The 17981-nt window shown below is 43.4% G+C and overlaps 1 protein-coding gene across 7 annotated transcripts in view; it reads left to right on the top strand.

Moving 5' to 3' along the window:
* The first annotated feature begins 4145 nt into the window (after positions 1–4145).
* LOC132430972 (phosphatidylcholine translocator ABCB4) overlaps positions 4146–17981 on the top strand; it is a 75309-nt gene continuing 61473 nt past the window's right edge. For 4 of the 7 annotated variants that reach the window (XM_060020368.1, XM_060020369.1, XM_060020370.1 and 1 more), the window contains exons 1-4: positions 4147–4263; positions 5534–5622; positions 9608–9662; positions 13435–13585. In XM_060020368.1, the coding sequence (XP_059876351.1) occupies positions 4219–4263; positions 5534–5622; positions 9608–9662; positions 13435–13585 (340 nt within the window). In that variant the 5' untranslated portion in view covers positions 4147–4218. Of the gene's footprint in view, positions 4264–4602; positions 4618–5215; positions 5325–5533; positions 5623–9607; positions 9663–13434; positions 13586–17981 lie in introns of those variants that run through there. The other 3 variants (XM_060020365.1, XM_060020367.1, XM_060020366.1) reach the window with 3 other exon arrangements.

The raw sequence follows: 17981 nt of genomic DNA, 5'->3' as shown, positions 1-17981 counted from the left end.
GAAGGTTTCAGCCGTGTGAATATTTGGAGGAAGAGAATTTGGGAAACAACCAGCACAAACACCCTGAGGTGGAACCCCGCCTCAAGAAACTAGTGTGGCTGGCAGGGAGAGAGGCAGAGAGAGAAGTAGAAAACGAGGTTAGAGAAGTTACGGAGAGGGTGAGCCACTGCAGGCCATGGCTCCAAATGAACTGGGGGCCACTGGGGAATTTTGAGCAGAGGCGTCACGTGATCTGACTCACTTTTCAAAAGAATCACTCTGGCTGCTGCTTTGAGAATGGACAGAGGCAGGAGAGGAGGTAAAGACAGGAGCAGAGAGACCGTTACAAAGCTCTCGTAGTCAGGTGAGAGATGAGAACGGCTTGCCCCATGCTGGTAGAACTGGAGAGAAACAAGTGGTCAGATTCTGGATATATATATATTTTTTTTTAACTTTTTTTTTAATGTGGACCATCTTTTTTAAAGTCTTTATTGAATTTATCATGATATCGCTTCTGTTTTATGTTTTGGTGTTTTGGCCGCAAGGCATGTGGGATCTTAGTGCCCCCGACCAGGGATCGAACCTGCACCCCCTGCGTTGGAAGACAAAGTCCTAACCACTGGTCCGCTGGGGAAGTCCCTGATTCTGGATCTATTTTGAAGGTAGAACCAATAAGATTTCCTGACAGAGTTATGGGCTGTAGACGAAAGAGAAGAATGCAGCATGACTCTAATATTTTTGCTCATCAACTGGACGGCTGGAGGTGCCAACTGAGAAGGAGAAAAACCTGCTGGAGGGGCCAGCTTGGGGGAAAGGTCCGGAGTCAAGGTTGGGAACATGAAACATCCAAGTAGGGCTTCCCTGGTGGCGCAGTGGTTGGGAGTCCACCTGCCGATGGCAGCGGACACGGGTTCGTGCCCCGGTCCGGGAAGGTCCCACATGCTGCGGAGCGGCTGGGCCCGTGAGCCGTGACCACTGAGCCAGCATGGCCGGAGCCTGTGCTCCACAATGGGAGAGGCCACAATAGTGAGAGGCCCGCGTACCACAAAAAAAAAAAAAAAAAAAAAAAAATTAAAAAGAGAAGGAGGGAAATGTGATAGTAGTTGGTAAGAAAAGTGAGGTCAAGAAGATTTTTTGTTTTTAAGGTGGAAGAAATAACAGCATGTGTACCAGCAGGGCTGGGACAGAAAAGTTGATGATGCAGGAGAGACGGGGAGTAATGGCTCCTAATGAAGTCATTTTTGAGGAGGTGAGATCCATCGCTGAAAAGTACAAACACAAGGACTGCCTGCATATAGACACATGGATAGTTCATTTAGAGAAGCAGGGGGAAAGGCAGACTGTTGGGTGCAGCCGCTGGTAAGCGGGCACATGTCCTGGCGGGAGACAATGGCAGTTCCCTCCTGAGCACCGCGATTTCCGTCAATGAAATAAGAAGCATGTGACGATATGGAATGTGAAGCAGAAGGTGAAGATATGGAATGGATGATAGACGTTGGAGGAAAGAGGAACTATGAAATAATGATCCAGGAAAGTGGAAGAGTAAATGCACTAAGGAAGCATTTGCTGTTGGGCAGCAAAGGTTGGGGTATACTAGTGTATAAGACAGAAAAAAAACCTTTGTTCGTAGGAATCTTGCATCCCGCAGAGTGAACAATAAATAATATGCATAATAAATACATTAAGTATATAGTAAAGGGCCATTTAGTTTCGTGGTGGGACCATTCAGATGGTTTTGTGTTTTTCTTTAGCCATGTTCTGTTGCATGGTGGAAGCTTATAGTAGTCAGATAATTTAAATAAGCAGGGTTGTAGTTTTACCAAGCAAGCCTGGTAAAGAGAGAAGGCAAGGGAGTGGCAGATGTTTGCAAGATTGGTGGAACACAGTACACCAAAAGAGTGAGGAAGAGTTAAAAGGTGGTAAGATCAATGGATTGGAGGAAGAAGATGTTTAACCATCCGATACATTTGATCCATCTCCTCTATCCCCACTTCCCTGCCCTAGTTTAATGTGGTGGCTAAGAAGAGTGCCAGGATTAGAATTCTAGCTCTGTCAATTATAAAATCTCTATTCTGTTTCATTTTAATTTTGTTTATCCCTGTCTAAAACACATTGCCTTAATTACTATAGTTTCATAATAAAAGTCTTGATATCCAGTAAGGCAAATCTTTAAATAATTTTTCAAATTGAAGGTGAGATACATTTTCTCAGCTTTTTTTTCCCTGAAAATTTATCACCAACTTAAAGGAAACACAAAAATGTTCTTTAGGTAAAAGGAAAATGATCCAAGATACTGGCTCTGAGATGTAGGAAGAAATAAAGAGAAAGAAAATGATAATAAATATATAGATAAATCTAAATAATATTGACTATAAAGTAATATGCTCATAAAGGTCATAAAAGAAAAAATTAAAGTACATGACAATAGTAGTGTGTAAGTCAGAGATGGATAAATGAGGTTTGAGAATTCTAAAGTTCTTGCATTGTCCTGGAAGAGGAAAAAGTACCACTGATTAGTCAAAGATATGTCATAATCTCTAGGAAGGAGTTAACTGTTAAATAGAAAAATAGAAGAATATATACTTAATAAGTCAAGAGAAAAGAAACAGGATAAAAATATTTAATTGCTCCAAGAGAGAGCAAAAATTAAGATTAGAAAAGTCAGGACTAGTGGAACATGTAGAAAAAGTAAGACAGAGTGGAGGAAGGACATTAACCCGACATCAACGAGAGCAAAGCAGAAGTATCTCAATATCCTACCAACAAAAGAAAGTTAAGACTTCTTACAGCCTGAGTATCACTGAGGAATCTCCAGTGTATCATAGTGGCTTAAATATTGTTTTTGAATGAACAACCAGATGGATGCACCGGGTAATGTTGTTTTATTGTTACCAAATAAATATAAAAGTGGCCCTTGGAATGGGCTGTAACACAGGCAAAAACGTAAACAGAGTCACGTGGACATGGCTCCTCTCTCCCCACAAACATGCCTCAGATGCAGAATACACATGATGAACACTTCTTATAGGGACAACTTTGTGAATAGACTCTGAGAGACAGACAGACAGGCACACACATCTTATTCCTGGGTCCTTTTGTTTGTTTTTTTGTTTTTGTCTTTAGTTCAGAAACTTCCTACTTTCTCACGTATCCACCTTTTCTCTCAAGTTGTCTTTTATAGAAACTGAACAGGCTACCATCTCCTTATAGGCTATGGAGTTTTATAATGTCCTTCAGTCACCACCAAGCTTTCTTTCAAGCTAAACAATTCCAATTGCCTTAATCTCAGAGTATTTTAACCTAGTGATCTGACCACCTGTTAGACTTGTGAGGAAGAGGAATTCTGATTGATCAAAGAAGAGAATCCTCATGATTGTGGTAGACAGGATAAGAAGAAAAAATATTTTGAGGAAAATCTGTAAATAAATTCATTTCTAATAATTCCAGAGCATGCCATAGCTTTTTTTGTTGTTTGTTTTTTTATTAATTTATTATTTATTTTTGGTTGCATTGGGTCTTTGTTGCTGAGCGCGGGCTTTCTCTAGTTGCAGCGAGCGGGGGCTACTGTTCGTTGCGGTGCGCGGGCTTCTCATCGCGGTGGCTTCTCTTGTTGCACAGCACGGGCTCTAGGCATGCGGGCTTCAGTAGTTGTGGCTCACAGGCTCAGTAGTTGTGTCTCGCGGGCTCTAGAGCATAGGCTCAGTAGTTGTGGCGCACGGGCTTAGTTGCTCCGCAGCATGTGGGATCTTCCCAGACCAGGGCTCGAACCCGTGTCCCCTGCACTGGCAGGCGGATTCTTAACCACTGCGCCACCAGGGAAGTCCAATGCCATAGTTTTAATCAACTCCCAGCATCTCTTCAAGTCAACTTCTGCCTAGGTCAAGGTAACAGGCAGAGCAGGATGGAGATGAGTGGCATATTTAAGAGTGAGTGCTAGAGCTGCTGGCTCCTATCCCAGTCTCTCCTCATAAGCCTCTTCTGATCTTTTAACTATTAATGCTAGTTATCATTTATAAGGTACCTCCTATATATGCCAGGCACTTTGCACACATCATGTCTAATCCTAACAACACCCCTGTTTTATGGTTTCAGAGACTGGATCAAGAATTAAATAAACTGCCGAAGCCCAGACAGCTAGTAAGTGGTAGAGATGGGATTCATTCCAGGGTCTGCCGACAACACCACCTCTTATAGGATGCTCTGCTTTAAGGTTCTCTGGGAACCCAAGAAAGCCATGCGATGACTTGTGTGTTAATAAGACAGAGCAGCAGCAAGGACCAGCAGGTAATCCTGCTACCTGGTTGGGAGGAAGGAAAGCCATATTTATGGAGTGTGTTCTGTTTTAGGCTCAGTACTAGCTCCTTGTACCTTCTTAGTTCATTTATTCCTCACAGTGACCTGGTAAAGGAGATGTTTTATCTTCATGTTACATATGAGGAAACCGAGGTTTAGACAAGTGAGAAAGTGTCCAAGGTCACATAGCTAATAAGATGTGAAGCTTCAAAGCCATGATAACATATTGCTCCCTGTTTTAGATTCTTCCTGTCCGAGATCAGAGCAGTATGCCACAGGAAGACACTGGAGACTGGACCCTCGTCTGGAGGATGCAGCCTCAGGCGGGACTTAACCTCTCTGGGCGTCAGTTTCTTATTGTTTTAAAAAAAAAAAGCGGGTTTTGAATTAGACGATCTCTGAAGTCCCTTCCAGCCCTTAAGTTCTGTGCCTCTAAGAATTAAGAGGGCACCGACAGAGAGAAGCTTAATGTGATGATTCCAGGTGGCCCTGCCCAGCTCTCGTCCTCCCTGGAGATGGTTGGGTTTGGTGCCCCGGGGACCAGACCTGGGGACGCAGAAGCGGGAGGCGAGCCTAGGGGTCTTTCTTGGTCCTCGACTGTCCCATGATTAGTGAGCGTCTAGAAACTGTTCCCCGCATGGGTTTAAAAAGAACACTGAGCGCCGAGGGAGTGTGACAGTCACTTTGGAGGGCTCGGGTGGCCAGCCGGGCGAGGCTTTCGGAACACCCGGCGGCACCGGGCTGGTCCGGGGCTTATCAGCAGCAGCTGGTGCAGCGGCCTGGGGCTGGCTGCTCGCCCGGGTGGGCGGCGGCCGGAGGGGCACCTCCGGCGGCGAGGGCGGCGTGCCGGGCCCTTCTCCGCGCTTGGCCCGCCGTGTGAGCCGGGCGGGCGGCGGGCGGGCGGCGGGAGGGGCTCCTGTGGCCCGGGGGCCCTCGCTGGCCCCGAAGCGCGCGGGGTGGGCGGGGGCGAGGCCGCCGGGAACAAAGTCCAGGCCCCGCGGCCGCAGCCCTGGTGCGCCCAGCAGCTCGGCCAGAGACGCGCGAGGTCCCAGGTGAGGGGAGCTTGGGCGCGCCAGCTCCGACCGGGGGACTCCGGCGACAGTGGGCTCCGGGCGGCGGCAGCGCGACCTCCACGCGGCGTCCCCGCGCCCCGCGACCTGTCAACTGGTCCCGATCCCTCGAGCAGGGTCTGCGAGGAGGTTGCTCGACCTCCCCGCGGTGGGTGGGTGTTCTTGGACCTGAGACTGTGGTTTCTCCCTAGGCTGAGATGGATCTAGAGGCGGGAAGGCTCACAACAGTCCGGATCCCCAAGAATACGGAGGACGAATTTGAACGTGGCAGCAGCAACAGGTACATGACCCGCAGCCGCCGCTTTTCCGCGACACGTGAATCAGCCGGGCCAAATCTGGCTGAGGGAAGAAGCTGAGAAAATCTGATGATGCCTTTGGCCTTTGTTTTGGAGCTTCCGTAGAGTCTTGTCTGAGGTTCTGACCTTACCCAAGGAATGTCACTGAGGCTTCTTTTGCAGCGGGCTCAGGAAGAAGAGGATGTGTTTAAAAGTGCCCGCGTCTCTTTGGGCAGGGTGATTCGCTGAATATGTGTGGCATAACATTCCTTGCGTTATGTAACTCAAAACTTTTCCGAAAAACTTTCATAAACATCATCTGATCTTTTATGCTGGCAGAGCATCAGACGTGTCATTGACGGTTGTGCTTTTTAAACAAGCGTAGTGAAGCAGAAACCTCCTTCCTCCCCCTCGTTATTCCTCTTCCTCATTTTACCCATCCCACCCCGCTCCTCCCAGCGCCAGGCTCTTCCATCTTTGTCCCCTGTGGGTGGTGAGGGGTGAAGGGGGTAGGCGCACCTGGAGCAGCCTCATTCATCCTAACCTGTGCTGCCAAAGAAATTTTTGTTCAGATGCAAGGGGGAAACCTCTTTCTTGAACGTCTTCCTTCCTGTGACGGCTCTCGGGTTCCCAGAGGCCCTTGTTGCCCACACTTCACGGACCTCAGTAGGGGCAGAAGCAAACCAGTCAGTGACATGTTGTCATTGTCCGCCTTTCACCGTGGGAATAGTGAATCACTTCCGCCTTCAGCTTCAGTTTACGAGGCTGCTGTGGTCTCTGAGTTCATGCCAGGCCACCCAGAACTAATTGAACTGTGTCATCCAGTGATCACCCCGAGGGACAAATTTTATCAGGTTCTGTAGTGTGTCCTCAAGCTGCAAGGGACCTGATTAGTCAACGGAAAACGTGCCTATCTGGTGGTTCAACTGAGGCATTATTTTTGTCTGTTAACGTCTTCATCCAGTGATCTTGCCTTATTCCTTCTACGTACCATGGTATTCATTCACCGAAAATTTGGGGTGCCACATAAAATGGGTATTATTTCTGCTAGAAAATAATTGATATTCTTTCTACTACAAAAATGTGGGTTTCGTCAGCTGACAATTTAGACTGGGATTGACTGTGAATCTATAAATAGATGGCATTTTCTGGAAGAAGGCTATTTATGTATTGCACTGGCTGAACATTTGATGAGGGTACAGAGGGGGTTTCCTGCAAAAGATGCAGTGACAGAACCCAAGGAAGTCCTCAGAAGTGGAGCTCACAGCCTTGTGTTGGAAAGAAGACAGTTCAGAAGAGAAATAGAAAAAGCTAAGAATAAGTTGAAACTGTAAGATTATGAAATGAAGTGTAAGGAGACAAATTTTTATAAAAAGCAGACTAAAGCTCGTACATTAAAGGAAGTTCAGCTCACTTCAGTTATCTAGGGCACATTGAGAGTTAGTTACGTGCTTGTTGCAATCATGCCGTTATTGCCTATGGCACATTGTTTTGAACGTATTTCATTGCAGATGTCTGTCCTTTGATTTTAGCGAATGTTCTAGATAATTTGGGATCGAGTCCTATGAGTAAAACTTTGTCACCACCTGGACATTTAAGCTAAATAAATTCCTTTTAGGTTTAAAAAAAAAAGTCAGCTCTCCTAGAGTTTGCATGTATTGTGTGGAAGATAGATATAAATAATACCTATGCTGAATATGTAAACTACAGCAAATGTTAGAAGGGAATGAATGCTACGGAAAAGCATTAATCAAGGCTAAAGAAATCAGGAGTGCAAAAAGGAAGTCGTTTGCAATTTTAAGTAGGGTGGTTAAGGGAGGTCTTATTGAGAAGGCAATATCGGAGCAAGAACTTGAAAGAAATGAGAGAAGTGTGTAGCATCGGAGGGAGACCATTCCTGGCACAGGCAGTAAAGACCCTGCGATGGGAGCATGTCTGGAAGGTTCACAGAACAGCGACAGCAGAGACACCAGGGTGGCTGGAGCAGAGCAAGCAGCAGTGGGAACGGGCACTGTGGTCAGAGAGGTGACAAGGAAACATCATGTGGGGCCCTAGAGGCTAATGTAAGGATTTGGCTTTTACTCTGAGAAAAGTGGAAGCCATTGTAAGTCTTTGAGCAGAGGAGTAGCATGATACGAATTGCGAGTTTTTTAAAAATCTGCGTTATTGACGTATAGTTGATTTACAATGTTGTGTTAATTTCTGCTGTACAGCAAAGTGATTCAGTTATGCATATATATGCATTCTTTTTTTATTCTTTTCCATTATGGTTTATCACAGGATATTGAATATAGTTCCCTGTGCTATACAGTAGGACCTTGTTGTTTATCCATCCTATATGTAATAGTTTGCGTCTGCTAACCGCAAACTCCCAATCCATCCCTCTCCCCAGAACCCTTGGCAACCACATGACTTGAGTTTTTAAATGACTACTCTGACTACTGTGTTGAGGAAAGACTAAAGTGGGCATAAGTGGAAGTGGAGAAACAAGACAGGAGTTCTCCTGTCTATTGGGATAGCCATAAAATTGGTGAGCAGTGGTTGAATTCTAGATGTATTTTGAATGCAGAGTTGACAGGATTTCCTGACACCACTCCCTGTAATCATTCAGAAGGGTGGCCTTTACTAATTTTATTTTATTATTTATTTATTTAATATAAATTTTAAAATTTAATTTTATTTATTTTTGGCTGCGTTGGGTCTTTGTTGCTGCACGCGGGCTTTCTCTAGTTGCAGCAAGCGGAGGCTACTCTTTGTTGCAGTGTGCAGGCTTCTCATCGCGGTGGCTTCTCTTGTTGTGGAGCACGGACTCTAGGTGCATGGGCTTCAATAGTTGTGGCACACGGGCTCAGTAGTTGAGGCTCGCGGGCTTTAGGTGCACGGGCTTAGTTGCTCCACGTCATGTGGGATCTTTCGTGACCAGGGCTCAAACCCGTGTCCCCTGCGTTGGCAGGCGGATTCTTAACCACTGCGCCACCAGGGAAGTCCCAGCCTTTACTAATTTTAGATCAATATGTATGATTTTAGCAAGTGAAGGATTAATTGATCTGGAGGACACTGTTAACGTAGTCATCTTCCCTCTGTGTGTGAGCTCTGCAAGACAGGTGACCGTCTCCCGGTTATCCAGAGATTCCTATAGTAACTTGGATGGTTACCTTTGCACTTGGTGATTGCCTTGCAGTCGAAACTGGATAATTTTGACAATTTGTGGACATCACTATTTTATATTTGAAAGTATAATGTTGATACCCTGAGAAAACCATAATTCAAAAAGAGACATGTACCACAATGTTCGCTGCCGCACTATTTACAATAGCCAGGACATGGAAGCAACCTAAGTGTCCATTGACAGATGAATGGATAAAGAAGGTGTGGCGCATATATACAATGGAATATTACTCAGCCATAAAAAGAAACGAAATTGAGTTATTTGTAGTGAGGTGGATGGACCTAGAGTCTGTCTTATAGAGTGAAGTAAGTCAGAAAGAGAAAAACAAATACCATATGCTAACGCATATATATGGAATCTAAAAAAAAAAAAGGTTCTAATGAACCTAGGGGCAGGACAGGAATAAAGACGCAGATGTAGAGAATGGACTTGAAGACATGGGAGCGGCGGGGAGAGGAGGCTGGGACAAAGTGAGAGAGTGGCACTGACGTATATACACTACAAAATGTAAAATAGATAGCTAGTGGGAAGCAGCCGCATAGCACAGGGAGATCAGCTCGGTGCCTTGTGACCACCTAGAGGGGTGGGATAGGGAGGGTGGGAGGGAGACGCAAGAGGGAGGGGATATGGGGATATATGTATACATACAGCTGATTCACTTTGTTATACAGCAGAAACTAACACACCATTGTAAAGCAATTATACTCCAATAAAGATGTTAAATATATATATAATATTGAATATGATAACTACTCAAATTTATATTCAATTGAAATATTTTGTAACAGTTTTTAAATTCAGTCAATTATATTTTTTTACAGCAAACAAGATAAGGAGAAAACGAAGAAAGTAAATTTGATTGGACCATTAACATTGGTAAGCTGTGAAATATTAAATATGAATAATTCCTGCCTTCATTTAAATTTGATGTCTCGGATCCATAGTTATAGCAGTACTTTAAGACTGTCTACAGGCAGCAATAGGTTTTCCCTGATGCACCTGTGCTGTCCTGGATTGGCTAACCAGAGCTAACTGGTGTACTGGGAAATTGAAAATAGGACTTGTGTTCGTAGCAGCATACAAATGAACCAATTTCAGGAAAATGCATCTCAGCACTTGTTTCACAAAAAAACCCGAATTTAGTTTAAAATAAGCTTGCATATAAAGAGATTGTTAACTACAGAAAATTGTAAATGATTAAGAAATTTATTATGTTCACGTTGGCTTCCAGGAAAATTGATTAAATATGGAGTTACTGTTATGGACTCAGATATGTTTACAACAATTCTCAGTGGTTTTCTGCTGGTCCAAGGCAAGCCAACATACTTTTGGAAGAAGGCAAATCTGTTTTTCATTTGTAATATGTTTAAGAGAGGGGACCCATGAAAGTGTTTGCCCACTGTTGGTGAATATGATGTGTTTCAAACTATGACGGCCATTTTTTGATAGCAGAGAAGTTGGTATTAGGCGGCATGTCAGCTGAAACCTCCAACTTATTAAGTAAGGGATGAGAGGACACCAAAATGTCCACACTCTGGAGCATTGCTGCATTCGTCTCATGTCACCATAAAGCCCCTGTTCATTCTCTTCTTCCTTATGCTCGTGATGTTTTTGTTTAAAAGTCTCAGTAAGGGTAACATTTTTTCAATTTAGTACTTTAGAGAATAAATTGTTTGTGAAACTAAATCTGGTTTTAATGCATAGGTTTTATTTTTATTTATTCATTTATTTTTATTTATTTTTGGCTGCGTTGGATCTACGTTGCTGCGCGTGGGCTTTCTCTAGTTGCGGCGAGCGGGGGCTACTCTGCGTTGCGGTGCCTGGGCTTCTCACTGCGGTGGTTTCTCTTGTTGCGGAGCACAGGCTCTAGGCGCGCGGGCTTCAATACTTGTGACTCGCGGGCTCTAGAGCGCAGGCTCAGTAGTTGTGGTGCACAGGCTTAGTTGCTCTGTGGCATGTGGGCTCTTCCCAGACCGGGGATCAAACCTGTGTCCCCTGCATTGGCAGGTGGATTCGTAACCACTGCGCCACCAGGGAAATCCAGTGCACAAGTTTTAAATCTGCCTCGTAGAGAAAACAAAATGTCACTAACTTTAAAGTGGAAACAATCATTTGAATCTAAAAGTTTAACCTTAAGTTAAATGTAAGTGTAATCTTTTCACCCTCTGAATAGATATTTTTGCCGTTGTTCTGCTAGAGGTTCAGGACAAAACTGTGGGTTTGTTTTGTTTTGTTTTGTTTTGCGGTATGTGGGCCTCTCACTGTTGTGGCCTCTCCCGTTGCGGAGCACAGGCTCCGAAAGCACAGGCTTGACGGCCATGGCTCACGGGCCCAGCTGCTCTGCGGCATGTGGGATCCTCCCGGACCAGGGCATGAACCCGTGTCCCCTGCATCGGCAGGCAGACTCTCAACCACAGCGCCACCAGGGAAGCCCAAAAGTGTGTTTTTTAATAGGAGTTAGAATGCATTCTTTTTGATCTGAAAACAGATCTAGGTTTACTTAGGGTATTGCTGTGAAATTCATGGAGTTTTAAATTGAAGCTTGGAGACAATGTTTTATTTAATTAATAAGAAAAACTTTTAAAATTGAGGTACAGTTAACATATTACATTATATGAGTTTCGGAGGTACCATGAAAAGCACTTAAAACATTCCTCCATTTCACATAAATGTTCACTGAAGGAACATTATATGACAACCTGCTCCTGTGCTTGAACTGTGGCCCATAGACCCGAGGGCTCTATCTCCCTTCCGCAGGAGCCATAAAACGAACCTTGGGGACACTGGTCCCTTTTGTAGCAGTTTTAGGGGCCCTTCCCCGCTTGTCCTTGACTTTACCTGCTCCCCTTGTTCCATTCCAGGCCCCACCTGGCTTCTGACCCCTTGTCCCTTTCAGCACTCTTGCTTGCCCTACGTGCTTGATGATGGAATGTGGTCTCCCAGACTGAACCCCTGGAACTCTTTGAGAACAGCTTGCACACACACCCCTCACTCCCCGCCTTGTGCTTTTGACCTCAGCGTGCCCCTGCATAGGGAGCCCGTCTGACTCAGCCTGCACCCTCAGGGGTCCCACTCCACCAAGCCTGACTCATCATCCATTCTTCGGGTCACCGATCCTTGTCCCCCAAAGGGGGTGAGGTGAGGGAAATGGGCAGAAGGAAAGGTTAAAAAGACAGGAAGGATGCAAGGGACAGAGAGGAAGGTATAGAAACAGAAAACTTATAGATGGAAGATGTAGTCCGGAAGGCAGAGGAGGAAAGAAGAACAAAGAGAGAGAGCCATAGTTCACTCAATCAGAAATGGTGAGAAAACCATTGTGGGGCAATTGTACTCCGGTAGAGATGTAAAAAAAAAAAAAAGAAAGAAAAAAAGAAATGGTGAGAAAAAGTGAGAATTTGGAGAGGACTAAAAAGATGGCGAGGGACAGAGTGTTTTGGAGAATTATGACGCTGATTGGCTGGTTAGTTTTAGGTGTTGTGCACTTCACTGTAACAACTGGTATCACCCCTCTCCTCTGTAGGTGGTACTAAGTCCAAGATTGTTGGTGTGGCCCACCAGGCCTTTTAGACCTTTCTGTAGTATCGTCTTCCACGCTTTGTACTGTGCACTCAGGAATTCCACTGCGTGGAGTCACCCGAGCGCTCGTGTGGTTTCTAGTCCTCCTGCTGTTCTAAGCCTCAACATCCTCCACTTCCTCTGCACTTCCCATTTCTTCTTCAGCTAATTCCCCCTTACCTTTCAAGATTCTACAATGAGCGTCATCTCCATGAGCAAGTCTTCCCTAAAGCACACACTCAGGCACTCCTTAATGTTTGTTGCACTTCACTGTGGAGCTGCCTTCTAAAAGCGAACTTAAACCTCTTAAAGGGATCTTATCCTCAAAACCCAGAGGAGCTGTTCCCCCCAACCCCTTTATAATTCTCCCTTTGAACTATTCTGAATGTCTTTCTTTTTAAATTTTATTTATTTATTTTTGGCTGCGTTGGGTCTTCGTTGCTGCGCGTGGGCTTTCTCTAGTTGCAGCGAGCGGGGGCTGCTCTTTGTTGCTGTGCGCAGGCTTCTCAGTGCGGTGGCTTCCCTTGTTGCTGAGCACGGGCTTCAGTAGTTGTGGCATGCGGGCTCAGTAGTTGTGGCACCCGGGCTTAGTTGCTCCGTGGCATGTGGGATCTTCCCAGACTGGGGCTTGAACCTGTGCCCCCTACATTGGCAGGTGGATTCTTAACCACTGTGCCACCGGGGAAGCCCTGAATGTCTTTTTAAAGGACATACTATGTGTGTGTATGTAAATGATGTCTACCCCTAGCTGCTCTTAATTCACTACCTCAGGAGCTCTAGAAAATCAAACAATATTTCTTAATGGGACCAAACCTTCGTCCCTTCTGATTATATTGCACTTATCCAAATAAGATAGTGATTAAATGGAGTTAGATTGATTTCCTCACAGAATACAAAATAAACAGAATCATGAAATTAATCTGTCAGTGATTGGATTGACATTCTTTCTTCCCTAATACCTTTACTTGCAACTGTTACAAAAGTACTGACATTAAATAAAAATCCGAAGAACATATCATTGTGAAAAAAGAGAAATCCTGTTACACAAGCTAAGTATTCTTATCTTTTCTTTCTTTCTTTTTTTTTTTTTTAGTTTCGATATTCTGATTGGCAGGATAAATTATTTATGTCCTTTGGCACTATCATGGCCATAGCTCATGGGTCAGGTCTCCCCCTCATGATGATAGTATTTGGAGAAATGACTGACAGATTTGTTAATATTGGAGGAAACTTCTCCTTTCCAGGTAAGCATTTCTCTATTTAAATATATATATATGTATTTTATATATATGTTTAACTGAGTGGAAGATTAGACATTGATTTTTCTATTCATCCTGTACTTGCTTCATGGTTCGGACATCTGGGTGACTCCAGATATCACAGAAGGGGTTGTAACAGTCTCAGAAAACTTCCTCAAATACTCATTTAAATTTCAACAAATAGGTGTATGCTATTTGACTTTAAATATAGAATAAGGAAACACCCATCTCCAGAAAGTTTTGCATTTAAATAAAGTAAGGAAGTCAGTCTACGTGAGGATGGTGGAACTATAACAGAGTATGTCTGTGCAGTGTCCATCCCATTAGTGATTACTGATGAGCTTCAGAATATATCAGTTTGCGTGGTAGTACTTCTTAGCTATGCTCAGCTTGTAGGTCTGTTTCTGGTTTTCTTTTTTTATCTTCCCCCATCCTTTTTGCTAAAATTAGACCCACTTTCTGTCTCTAATTTTTGGATCAACAAGGTTGACTTGTTTACTTGACAGAATACTAAAGAGTCAATGGACTCAATGTGAAAATGATGTGCTTTGAAACTCACTCAAAGGACTGTAATTACTGAAGAGCCAAAGGAGTCCTGTAAGTTAATGTCATCTATGTGAGAGGCTGTGTCAGCAGCACTGAAGTGCGGTTTCAATGCACAAAGTTATTTTCATATTAGCCAGATTTAACATAGAAAGGAAGATGTTCATGCTTTCTGCGAAGCATGATAGCTCAGTTCCTCCCAAGAGACCTGTGAGCACTAGGCTGGAGAAGCCCGAGTGAAGCTTTACTGGCACGCAGATGGTGGAATAGAAGGAAAACAACTGACAAAGGAAAGGCAGCTTTCACAGTAAAGATAACTGAGAAAAAGTGGACTCTATAGTTTAGATGACACTCAGTAAGAGTTTTCAGCGTTCACTGATTGAGAACTACATATTTGCCTAGCATTGTAGGGCTTAATTGTAATTACCTAAGAGAATATGATTGCTTAATTTATACAACAGGGAAAAAAAGCTGTACTTTACATAAATATTGATGAATATTAATGCCTTTTAGAAGTCTACTAAAAGCATCCTTCAAAAGTTAAATCAAGCTCCTACAAAAATAGTTTATTTACTCTCCAGTACTCTTGTCTCTGAGAAGAACCTCTTTATAATAAAAATAACACCAATAATAGTAACCTTTCATTGTGTATATCGTGTGCTAGGTCTTATTTCACTTAAGCCTCCAAGAACCGTCCCACACAGTAGGTAATATTATTTTCTGTGACACATGAAGACACTGAGGCTTGTCCAGAGTTATACAGTATTAGGGCAGAATTCAAACCCAGGTCTTTCTGCCATCCCAGCCATGACCATATACATTATACTGCCAATGTAAATAACTTTCTCCTTTAAAAAAATGTGTTTGGCAAAGTTTTAAATGGATTACTTGTGCTTGACCAGTGGCCAGAACTTCAACACCATAAAGGTAAAATTGGAGTAAGATAGGATAGTTTAAAAAGCCTTCAAGGAAATGAGGAATTTTCTATTTGTTTTCCTTGTACTTCTTATAAGATCTATATCTATAGGACACACACAGACACATACAGTAGGATGATGCCTATATTCAAACGCATCACTAAAAAATGGGTCTCAACTCAGGATTTAAAAAAATCAGATTAACGAATGAGTGGATAAACAAAATATGTTATATACATACAAGGGAATATTATTCAGCTTTAATAAGGAAGTTCAGACACCTGCTACAACATGGTTGACCCTTGAGGACATTATGCTAAGTGAAAAAAGCCTGTCACAAAAAGACAATTATTGTATCATTCCACTTAGATGAGGTGTCTGTAGTAGCCAAATTCATAGAAACAGAAAGTAAGGTAGTGGTAGCAGGCTTGGGGGGGGAGAAAACGGGGAGTTGTTGTTTAATGGGCATAGTTTCAGTTGGGGGAAGGTGACAAAGTTCTGGAGGTTGGTTGTACAACAGCGTGAATATAGTTAACACTGCTTAACTATACACTTACAATGGTTAAGATGGTTTTGTGTATATTATCACAATTAAATTTTTTGAGAAATCTGATGCAGTGCTCTTATCACAGGGGAGTTGGCATTTGGTTCGGTTTTATCCGTCCTATTTTTGTTTTTGCTAACACCGCAGTAATTCCACAACTTTCTTATTTGGAGCAGTTTGCTTGTCTTTTCTGTGTTTCTCATGATGCAACCGTATCGCTTTGAAGCTGGAATGGCAGACAGGTGCCATGTACTGTGGCCAGGGCTAAATTCAAGGTCTCTCTGGGACATGGCATGAGCTCACTTACAGACCTGTAATACCTGGAGTGATAAACTCACCCGAGTTGCCAACTTAGTTTCAGTGGCCTCCAAATTAAATGACACTTGGTCCTCTACAGCCACATTTGTCATTAGGCATATTAGCTGTCTTGGAGGGTTTGGAATGGGAAGTACCTCAAATGTTATTAATTCCAATGTCCGCTCTTCAGTAGTGTGTACAAATAATACTCCCATGCCTCTTTGGAGAAGACGAAATTGTTATATTTCATACTCAGAGAGCTCATTGGTATGTTTACATTTGTAGTTTAGCAAAAACCCTGGGGATTGAGCGTAGATAGAGTATTCAGCTGTACTTAGCTGAGCTCACTAGCTCATCTCATAGAGATGATGTTATTTAAAGTCTATTCTTTAGAATCGTTGGATTCTTGGACAGCTAGACTAGATGGGAGCCAAATGAGAAGGGAATGTTAGAAGAAAAAAAGGTTTAATTTACAGGAGGGCCTGATGGTGACTTACTGTGAACAGAGCCCATCCTTGTCAACAGAATAAAGGCTCTGTGACAAGGTTGTTCCATCACAATGACTCAGTTGTGCAGAAACTATGCATAAAACATTCCTCATCCAAACCTAAGAATGGAGTCATAGGAAACAGTTTTTCTGCAGAATATTAGGAACCTGATATCTTATGCCAAATCTATGTGACTGTAGTAATGTAGGAGATTCTGTGGAGAAATCAATATACCCTGCGTGCCCTTGCATTGCCACATAGATGAGAGGAAAAGGCAGTTTTAAGTCCCAGTTACCTTAATTAATTACCCACACTGCCAAAGCTGCCTGGACATGCACCAACTCTGTCCTGTGCTGAGTGTTTCTATATAATAAAAGAAGTCCCGGGCAGAATCAAGTAAGGCAGACATTGATTTACTTTGAGACTCAGAGTGACCTTATGTAATGTCTCCCCATGTAATCCTTAAGGTATACATTTATTATTTAGGCCCTTACCAGCTTATGACTTTGGGCAAATTACTTAACCTCTATAATCCCTACTGTTCTCACCTTTGAAAGGTAGACTTACTGATAGAATTAAATGAGACAGTTTTTGTCAATTGTCTGGAACATAAATATTGGGGGGAAACTAGCTGTAAGAACTTGGATATGAAACAACCACTCTAAGATTCTGTTTCCCCATCTATGAAATGGATGAATTATATGGGAGCTCTCTAAAATGAATAGGCGGCTTCTAGAATTCCCCATTTCCTCATTATGGGAGGCATTCAGGCAGACTAGAGTAGGAGTTCTCCATCCTGGAACATTAGAATCAGTTGGGGACACTTTTTAGAATTATGATCTAGACTCAGCCAGAGGTTCTGATTCAGCTGGTCTTGGATGGAGCCTGGGCATCTATATTTTTTCACGCTCCCCACGGGATTCTAACAGGCAGACAGCGTTGTGAAGCATTCAACCACAGAACTACTTAAAGACTGTTTAGGAGACTGAAGCTTAATAGGTAGCATCTGAGAAGACCAGGTCGAGGCCTTTTCCAGAACTAATTCCATGAGATTTCCAAGCCTAGAATTCCAGATTTCGTTCCATGGCTCTTCCAGGAACGAGACATCAACACACATTTGCCTCACCTTTGTGGTCAGGCAGCAGAAACTCTTGGTTTCCTGAGGGCTTTGGGGCTCCTACGGTTACTAACCCAGAATTAGATTGCCATTCTTGGCCTGGGACTCTGAGAAAGGAGCAGGTCAAACTTGGACTGTTTGTAGATTCTTATTTCCTAGGAGGGAGGGTCAATCTGAGTTGTAATATTGGTGTTGGAGGAGAGTAAAACTCATTCTAGGATTTCACCTGATTTCTACATTCAGGGGGAAAAAATAGCCAGGTACCCATATATCTGCAGGTTGCCTGTGGTTTTGAACAATGGTTTCTACAAATACCACAGCTTTAGGATAGCTTGTCTGCCTCTAATTCGAAACACGGTTCCAATGTAGCATATCAAAGGTGTCAGATTTATGAACTCAGGAAGGAAATGAGCTTGCAAAATGTAACAGATAAGAACGGAAGTAAAATACGGTCTGATTCCTCAAGGATCTAGTA

The sequence above is a fragment of the Delphinus delphis genome, chromosome 9 (assembly GCF_949987515.2).
Source record: "Delphinus delphis chromosome 9, mDelDel1.2, whole genome shotgun sequence".
NCBI classification, from domain to species: Eukaryota; Metazoa; Chordata; class Mammalia; order Artiodactyla; family Delphinidae; genus Delphinus; species Delphinus delphis.
This window is presented reverse-complemented; position numbering and strand designations above follow the sequence as displayed.